This window comes from Bufo bufo, chromosome 2 (assembly GCF_905171765.1).
Source record: "Bufo bufo chromosome 2, aBufBuf1.1, whole genome shotgun sequence".
NCBI lineage: Eukaryota > Metazoa > Chordata > Amphibia > Anura > Bufonidae > Bufo > Bufo bufo.
Genome location: NC_053390.1, coordinates 836179594 through 836189545, shown reverse-complemented (window position 1 = coordinate 836189545; position 9952 = coordinate 836179594). Strand labels below are relative to the sequence as shown.

Sequence of the window (9952 nt, the reverse complement as noted above, 5' to 3'; positions counted from 1 at the left end):
ACTGATTAAGATTTAAGATGTTTGTAGACCTCGGTTGGTAGATTGTCCCTAACTTCTCAGAACCATCCAGGACCGAAGGCCACACACAATGCAAGAACTTCTCATTCTAGAAGGACTTGGTGAATGTTATCAGAAGTACACTTTACAATGGATGATTTATTGCAGGGGAAACATTGCATATTATGTTTGGCACGGCTCATGATTTACTAGACACACTTCTCTGTATTACCAAACGCTAGGACCTAGTCTATAATAAGCTGTTAAGGGGCATTTACATCTTGCAATGAGCAGTGAATTGTCAGGAAGGAAGCGTTCCATCCCGACAGTTTGCTGCTCGTTCAGTGGAGGAGACCAGTCCATTTACATGCACTGATCTCCTCCACTGTATGAGGATGGGGGATTGCTATTGCGATTAGCTGAGGTGGTAATTATTAACATGACATCATCACTGCAGCACAGAACATGGTGACAATGGATTTAACAGGCCAGTAATGGTTCCTTTATTGATTTATACAATTTAATTTCCTTGGTAACCCTTTATGTTGACCCTGGACAACACCTTTGAGGACCTGGAGTCACATAAGAAGATTAGTCTATTAATATCTCGAGATCATGTAGACAGTCCCCTTGTGGACATTCTCTTTCCTGAACCCTACTGATTATATAACTATGATGCCTACAGATCAAGGGTGGACATACCAAAAACGAATGACAACTCAAAACTCCATTGCATAAATCACTTGAGAAACCAGGAACAATACCAAAAGTGACATAATCAAAGAGGATCATCTACTGGAGGGGATATCATATCTGTAACCAACCCAAGGCATGCCGACGAGGTTTAGTACTGGGTTGTATGGAGCTAGGTCTGCACTCTTGAAGCCCATCTTCTCATAGAGTCGCCTGCCATCAACCTGTATGGCCGTGGTGGTTAGGATGACCGCATGATGCCCACTCTTCCGTGCAAAGTCAATCACTGTACTGCATAATAATTTGGCGAGCCCTTTGCCTCTGTGGGCACGAGATACAAACATCCTCTTCAGCTCCACGCTCCTCTCATGAGGGGTAATGTATGGGATAGCGGCCACCATGCCCACAGCTTCTCCTTGTAACTCCACCACCCAGAAGCAATAACCTTCCCTCTCTAGATAATGTTTACTAATGTTCTTCAAATCTCCGGCCAGACCATGCCTAAGATGATAAAGGAAAAACTCTCTACCGGGGAGCCATAACATGAGCAACAGAATGACCCCAACCAAGATGGAGAACAGGATGGATCCATTAGTGACCAGTGGAAGAACGAGTCCCACCAAGAGTATAAGTGAGATGTGAGGTTGCCTTAAGGCATTGTAGAAAGCTGGAGAGATGTGTTCATGACAACCGGATGTGAAGATCTCATGGACCGTACGATGGTCAGATTCCTTGTACAAACGCACTTTGTAAGAGGACATATTGGCTCCCTGAAGAAACAAAAATTAAACGAGGCAAAATGTGTTAAGACACATCCAAAAATTCTAGGTTCTTATAGTAATATGCCAAAAATATTATGTTTTTTCTATTTTTTAAAATTATATTTTTAGTACATGATTATGGGGACGGCCATGTTTGCTGAGATTATATTGATAGCATTCAGAGACTTGCTCTTCAGGAGCCGCATGGATCATAGAAATGTTTGGTGACTCATTGACTTCTATGGGGGAGTGTTGTGGGCATGCTCTGTGACCTGTGCAGTTGACATTGTGCAGGGAAGAGGAGGAGATAAGTTGTAACTATTACCTGTAGACTTCTATGGGACAGTGTTGTAGGTATGTTCTGTACAGAGGTAATTCTGTAGGGAAGGGGAGTAGATAGGCTATGACATCAGCTATACTAAATGATAGACCTTTGTTATACCGAGGTGATACTTATTATTGTAATCCAACCTGTGATGATAATAAGATGACTGCTGAGAAGTGATCTCTACAGAACAGGTAGTGTCAGCCTATTATTAGGCATAGTGGTCGTTGTGCAGAGAAGAAGAGGATGTAACATAACCTATAGTGAATGGTGGATCCTGTGTTATCTATAAAAATGTATAACCTGTCATTGTAGTTGTTCCTGAGATGATAAGGAGATGACTGCTGAGAATTGATTGCTACAGAATAGGGAGTGTCAGCTTATTATAAGACTCTGTGTAAAACTGTAAGATCTCAGGATTTTATTTATAAATAAATCACAATTTCATTGATAAATAGAAAAATAAATTGCAAAAAAAATTCTTAAAAAGTACGGTATATTTAAAGGGGTGTTATGGGATCAGACTATTGACAGCCTATCCTCCGTACCCTGCACTACCACTAGAAATAAGATGATACAGAGGTGCAGATGGACCCGTGCAAACAATGAAAAGGCCTCAACACTTGCACTAACCCTGCAGCACCTACAAGCAGCTGGGGAGCCCGGAGTCGGACCCCCAACGACCTGATATTGATGGTACATTCTGATCCCGGAGAACCCCTTTAACATAAAACTGTAACTTTTTCCATTTGAATAGAATTGGGTTGATACTCTATGATACAAAGTTGATACAACTTAACCTTTTCAGGACTGGGGGTCTTTTGATCATATCCAGAACACTGGTTAATTACAACTAGAAGGAGGAACCCCACCATCCATGTAGATTGGTGCATGCCTTCAGTCCTGCATTACCCTCCTGTCCTTCCCCAGCACCCCGGAGCCTCCGGTGTCAGTGTAGTTGCCCCTCAGCTACTGGACCCACCACTATACCTACCCTGGACCTTCTCCTACCTACATCCTAGGGGCCACATACTGTGCACTCAGCCCAGAGACCCTCTTACCCCAACTGCAAGATCACAACGAGGTCAGGTCCGGTCAGGTCCGCTCAGCCCCCGGGGTACATATGGTATATAGACATGACAGACCTGCTACTGCTGGTGTTCAGCTCTCGTCTGTAGACTTGGGGAGAGGACGAGAAATCATACTGCCATGAGTGATATAATCATTAACCTGGAAGGGTCCTGTCCTGTATTAAGTAATAATAAGGTCACATACAAGCCCGATCAGCCAAGTCCTATGGCGGCACACTAATGGTTAATGGATGTAGGAGAGGCGTTAACAATTGTGAGGGTTACCACCCCTCGTGCCCGCTTGACGTCAACTACGTCAAGCTCACGAGATACGGTATTGTCACTGGTTACCAAGGCGTGACGTTACGCCGTCCCTGAGGAGCAGGTAAGGTCAGCTTGGTACAGTTTTCACAGATTCCTCCTGTCCACACGGGCACAGAGAGGCAACAAGCTGAGAGCCTTTTCACTGCCCCAGTAAAACAGCGTTTTCTCAGCCCGGGAAGACTGCCGCTAGTTCCTTGTTTGATATAAGCCTGGTCCGCTAACGGGATTTCATAGGGTAAGAAACCAACCCGCGGTAGCATATAACTATGCCGAAACACGGACGTGGGGATTCGTGATCAAGATACCAGACAGCACAAGATTAAATGATATATTTAATCACCTTAAGGGCTCACTAGGAAATACACTATACACACAAGGATATATACAGTGGTCTGAGGTTACAAATACAGGTGGTATGGTACAAACAGCATTAAACAGAGCAAAAGTTGATTTACCAGATGGATAAGTCCTTTTGCGTTGTGATGAGTTCTTATCTGTATTCACATGGAGGGCAGTGATGTCAGCAGGTTGCAGGTCCCTCTAAACACATGGCACGATGTGACCCTCCTTCAGAGAAAGACACGCCCGCTTGAGGGCACAAGCCCCTCCTCTTCCCGCCTCTGGGAAGGGTCCCCCCCTCCCTTCTGATCCTGGCAGCAAATGACCCACAAAACCCTTTAGGGTTCATAGCTCCAGACCAGAAGTTTACAGGGAGATGGCTCTGGGACCAACGGACCCGCCTGGGTCCCGGCTACAAGTAGAGTCCAAGCATGGTACCCTTATTTAGTTTCTGTGGGGAGATATGTATATCTCCCTTCCCTGGCATCCCACCACCAAACTATGACCACGGGCCTGTTCATAGTGGCCACAGGGACATAAATATGTATCCGGTTTGTGCCTGTGATGGCCAGGCAATTCATGATCCACCGGCTCCAATATGTCTGAAAATTCTGACTGAACTGGGGACTGGCCTAGACCCCTTGTAGAGAGGTCTTTCCTGTTCCATTAGCTGGGTTCCTGGCTGGCTGAATGGAGGTGAAAAATTGTAAACAAAGGTGGCCTGCAAAAGGTTCTCTGCCAGATGGCTGGTCTTTGAAGCAGGGCCCCCCCCCCTGTGGAGCTTACTACCTCTGCTACTTTTCAGCATATGGTTGGTGTGGGAACATGGCTGACAGTAAATAATAATCCATATTCCTCACAACAATTATAATTAAAGGGGTTTTCCAGAAGCCATCTTACTACACGTAACGCGCCTGTAGAAGAAGGTTTGTAATATGCTGACTGTTCTGACGCTGCGTGGAGCAGCCACCCAGGAGCCCAGTCTTTCCCTGGCACATGCACAGATGAGGTGGAGTCACGAGTTTCAAAAATATTTAAAAACAATAAATAAAGATCTGGATCTGAGCATATGGCAACACAGAAATAAAATAAAAAACTATAGAAATTTGGTATTGCTGTAATTTTACTGATTCGCAGAATGAAGGGAGACATTATAGGTGGGAGCGGGCGTTGTGTGGTGCTGCGGTCTGTCTTACATCCTGGGGTATTTCTCACTGTACACGCCCAATATGTTGCCCCGTTGTCTCCCCTCCACCATTTGTGGCACTGGGTTCAGCCTCCATGAGAGACAGCTTCCCGCCAGCGAAAAGGAAGAAGAAGGGGCGCAGGTTTAGGACCACTGTGGTGGGTGACAACCCTAACTGGGAGGGAGGATACAGGACTCCAGAGGGAGTGCATGGGACTACAGCACAGATGGCGGGCCATACAGCAGACCCAGGGACAGCACCTGACATCTAGGACCGCCCTGCTGGATCAATGATGCTTGGGAGATATGGGGTTAATAAATGTGAATTAGGAAACTTTTTGCAATGCAATACCCTTCTGAGGCTACTGTATTATGTACAACATGACGCATTCAGCTCTGCTACATATTATGCTAAAAATTATGGTAAATGTAAGAAGCTGCTGCAGAACCTCCTGCCACATGCCTTGGGCACAGGTCCCATACAGACAGGCCGTATTCCAGGGAGGAGCCCCGCAGCCACATGTAGAGGCTACTTACCTGCAGGATTGAGCCTCTGGCTGTATTCAGGAACAGCCCACCCAGAGCTCAGGCTGTATTCAGGAGCGGCCCACCCAGAGCTATGGCTGTATTCAGCAGCAGCCCACCCAAAGCTCCGGCTGTATTCAGGAGCAGCCCACCCAGATCTATGGCTGTATTCGGGAGCAGCCCACCCAGATCCATGGCTGTATTCAGGAGCAGCCCACCCAGATCCATGGCTGTATTTAGGAGCAGCCCACCCAGAGCTCTGGCTGTATTCAGGAGCAGCCAACCCAGAGCTATGGCTGTATTCAGGAGCGGCCCACCCAGAGCTATGGCTGTATTCAGGAGCCGCCCACCCAGAGCTATGGCTGTATTCAGCAGCAGCCCACCCAGATCCATGGCTGTATTCAGGAGCGGCCCACCCAGAGCTATGGCTGTATTCAGGAGCGGCCCACCCAGAGCTATGGCTGTATTCAGCAGCAGCCCACCCAGAGCTATGGCTGTATTCAGGAGCAGCCCACCCAGATCCATGGCTGTATTCAGGAGCAGCCCACTCAGAGCTATGGCTGTATTCAGGAGCAGCCCACCCAGAGCTATGGCTGTATTCAGGAGCAGCCCACCCAAAGCTCTGGCTGTATTCAGGAGCAGCCCACCCAGAGCTATGGCTGTATTCAGCAGCAGCCCACCCAGATCCATGGCTGTATTTAGGAGCGGCCCACCCAGAGCTCTGGCTGTATTCAGGAGCGGCCCACCCAGAGCTATGGCTGTATTCAGGAGCAGCCCACCCAGAGCTATGGCTGTATTCAGGAGCAGCCCACCCAGAGCTATGGCTGTATTCAGGAGCGGCCCACCCAGAGCTATGGCTGTATTCAGGAGCGGACCACCCAGAGCTCTGGCTGTATTCAGCAGCAGCCCACCCAGAGCTCTGGCTGTATTCAGGAGCAGCCCACCCAGAGCTATGGCTGTATTCAGGAGCAGCCCACCCAGAGCTATGGCTGTATTCAGGAGCGGCCCACCCAGAGCTATGGCTGTATTCAGGAGCAGCCCACCCAGAGCTATGGCTGTATTCAGCAGCAGCCCACCCAGAGCTCTGGCTGTATTCAGGAGCAGCCAACCCAGAGCTATGGCTGTATTCAGGAGCGGCCCACCCAGAGCTATGGCTGTATTCAGGAGCGGCCCACCCAGAGCTATGGCTGTATTCAGGAGCAGCCCACCCAGATCCATGGCTGTATTCAGGAGCAGCCCACCCAGATCCATGGCTGTATTTAGGAGCAGCCCACCCAGAGCTATGGCTGTATTCAGGAGCGGCCCACCCAGAGCTATGGCTGTATTCAGGAGCAGCCCACCCAGATCCATGGCTGTATTCAGGAGCAGCCCACCCAGATCCATGGCTGTATTCAGGAGCGGCCCACCCAGAGCTATGGCTGTATTCAGGAGCAGCCCACCCAGAGCTATGGCTGTATTCAGGAGCAGCCCACCCAGAGCTATGGCTGTATTCAGCAGCAGCCCACCCAGATCCATGGCTGTATTCAGGAGCGGCCCACCCAGAGCTATGGCTGTATTCAGGAGCGGCCCACCCAGAGCTATGGCTGTATTCAGCAGCAGCCCACCCAGAGCTATGGCTGTATTCAGCAGCAGCCCACCCAGATCCATGGCTGTATTCAGGAGCGGCCCACCCAGAGCTATGGCTGTATTCAGCAGCAGCCCACCCAGAGCTCTGGCTGTATTCAGGAGCAGCCAACCCAGAGCTATGGCTGTATTCAGGAGCGGCCCACCCAGAGCTATGGATGTATTCAGGAGCGGCCCACCCAGAGCTATGGCTGTATTCAGGAGCAGCCCACCCAGAGCTATGGCTGTATTCAGGAGCGGCCCACCCAGATCCATGGCTGTATTTAGGAGCGGCCCACCCAGAGCTATGGCTGTATTCAGGAGCAGCCCACCCAGAGCTATGGCTGTATTCAGCAGCAGCCCACCCAGATCCATGGCTGTATTCAGGAGCAGCCCACCCAAAGCTCTGGCTGTATTCAGGAGCAGCCCACCCAGAGCTATGGCTGTATTAAGGAGCGGCCCACCCAGATCCATGGCTGTATTCAGGAGCGGCCCACCCAGAGCTCTGGCTGTATTCAGCAGCAGCCCACCCAGAGCTCTGGCTGTATTCAGGAGCAGCCAACCCAGAGCTATGGCTGTATTCAGCAGCAGCCCACCCAGATCCATGGCTGTATTCAGGAGCGGCCCACCCAGATCCATGGCTGTATTCAGTAGCAGCCCACCCAGAGCTCTGGCTGTATTCAGGAGCAGCCAACCCAGAGCTATGGCTGTATTCAGGAGCGGCCCACCCAGAGCTATGGCTGTATTCAGGAGCGGCCCACCCAGAGCTATGGCTGTATTCAGGAGCGGCCCACCCAGATCCATGGCTGTATTTAGGAGCGGCCCACCCAGAGCTATGGCTGTATTCAGGAGCAGCCCACCCAGAGCTATGGCTGTATTCAGGAGCAGCCCACCCAGAGCTATGGCTGTATTCAGGAGGAGCCCACCCAGATCCATGGCTGTATTCAGCAGCAGCCCACCCAGATCCATGGCTGTATTCAGGAGCAGCCCACCCAAAGCTCTGGCTGTATTCAGGAGCAGCCCACCCAGAGCTATGGCTGTATTCAGCAGCAGCCCACCCAGATCCATGGCTGTATTTAGGAGCGGCCCACCCAGAGCTCTGGCTGTATTCAGGAGCGGCCCACCCAGAGCTATGGCTGTATTCAGCAGCAGCCCACCCAGATCCATGGCTGTATTCAGGAGCAGCCCACCCAGAGCTATGGCTGTATTCAGGAGCAGCCCACCCAGAGCTATGGCTGTATTCAGGAGCAGCCCACCCAGAGCTATGGCTGTATTCAGGAGCGGCCCACCCAGAGCTATGGCTGTATTCAGGAGCAGCCCACCCAGAGCTATGGCTGTATTCAGCAGCAGCCCACCCAGATCCATGGCTGTATTCAGGATCAGCCCACCCAGATCCATGGCTGTATTCAGGAGCAGCCCACCCAGATCCATGGCTGTATTCAGCAGCAGCCCACCCAGATCCATGGCTGTATTCAGCAGCAGCCCACCCAGATCCATGGCTGTATTTAGGAGCAGCCCACCCAGAGCTATGGCTGTATTCAGGAGCGGCCCACCCAGAGCTATGGCTGTATTCGGGAGCAGCCCACCCAGATCCATGGCTGTATTCAGGAGCAGCCCACCCAGATCCATGGCTGTATTCAGGAGCGGCCCACCCAGAGCTATGGCTGTATTCAGGAGCAGACCACCCAGACCTCCGGCTGTATTCAGCAGCAGCCCACCCAGATCCATGGCTGTATTCAGGAGCGGCCCACCCAGATCCATGGCTGTATTTAGGAGCGGCCCACCCAAAGCTCCGGCTGTATTCAGGAGCAGCCCACCCAGATCCATGGCTGTATTCAGGAGCGGCCCACCCAGATCCATGGCTGTATTCAGGAGCAGCCCACCCAAAACCATGTGCAGCACGCCAGACCTGCAGGGTAATGCGATTGTGAGGTCACGGTTAACGGCAAGCGAGGGTTACTCACAGTTCTGGAGGGAAACCCTGGGCAGGCATACAGCAGTGAAGGAGAGGTTGGCACAGGAGTCCTCTGGGGCACACTCTGTATCTAGGGACCAGGCCGGGTGGTGGATGAGGTGCCCTGGATGTTTCAGGTGTTTTATGTGCCTGGGGCAAGGTCCCTTTAAGGTTCGTGACGCCAGTGCCTGTAACGGTGGCACACCGATGGATGGTCTTAATAAGCAAGGAACACAGATGGTATGGTGAACCAAACTTTGCTTTACTGCGATCAATTCAACTTTATACAGTTGGATGTCAAACTCAGTTCCACATATCAAGTACACTTCGCAAGCAGGGTTTCACAATTATGGCAGGTATACTGTTTCTTGACAAGATACACAGAGGGTAAACATCCACACGCGCAGAATCAGGCTGTACAGACTCCTCGGAGATAGTGTACATCGTTCCTTAGAACTCCTGTCTGGCTTTGATCCCAAGGCCCAGATACCTTACTGTAGGCTTTTATCCTTGGTAACAATCCTCCTCAGGTACTCATTCTTGCCTTACATCTCTACTCTTTCTGCCCTTCAGCTTACTTGTATTAGCTGGACATGTTGACTCTGCTTGACTTGGTGGGAACTACAGGGTTTCTCCCAGGAGGCAACCTCTTCCCCTGGGGTAAATCTTCTGAGCTAACCATGGCTCTCTTGATCAGCAGGTAGACTAGGATCCCTCTACTAGTCTCCTGGTAGCAACTAGAAGCCTGGGCTGTCTAGTTGCATGTCAGGAGAAGGCTCTGGCTTGTGCCTTCTGACTTGCTTCTGCAGCCTCCTGACTTTCAACAACCCCTCCCTGTCTGGGCCTGAATACTTATACCAGGGGTTCTCTAACTCCCTCTAACGTCTGGGATGACTAACTGCATAGAACTAGGCCTGATATTGCATACTACAGGGGGACATTGCAAAAAAACAATACCTTATAAATTACATAAAATGCACAATTAGAGATAACATTCCTGTCCCAAGTGAGGAGGAGTAACGCACACACCAATTGACCCTTGTGTAGTGCCCACGCTTATCTAGTGGGGACACTACATAACACCACGCTTTAACGTTGCCCGACCTCGGCGCAACATGGAGGGGCCCTGCCCAGCTGGATACTGCACCTGAAAAAGAGAGAATAACGCAAAGCAGG

General features: G+C 50.5%; 1 protein-coding gene across 1 annotated transcript; it reads right to left on the bottom strand.

Moving 5' to 3' along the window:
- Nucleotides 1–476: 476 nt before the first annotated feature.
- On the bottom strand, nt 477–1789 carry LOC120991859 (probable N-acetyltransferase CML1). The gene is made up of 2 exons (XM_040420608.1): nt 1777–1789; nt 477–1460 (listed from the first exon to the last, which is right to left on the bottom strand). Exon 2 carries the CDS (start codon nt 1449–1451, stop codon nt 786–788), a length of 666 nt encoding a protein of 221 aa, XP_040276542.1. The 5' UTR covers nt 1452–1460; nt 1777–1789; the 3' UTR covers nt 477–785.
- Between the last annotated feature and the right edge of the window lie 8163 nt (nt 1790–9952).

Bases quoted from the DNA above. Each gene is read 5' to 3' on its own strand.
- LOC120991859 (XM_040420608.1), bottom strand. From the start codon at position 1,451: ATGTCCTCTTACAAAGTGCGTTTGTACAAGGAATCTGACCATCGTACG.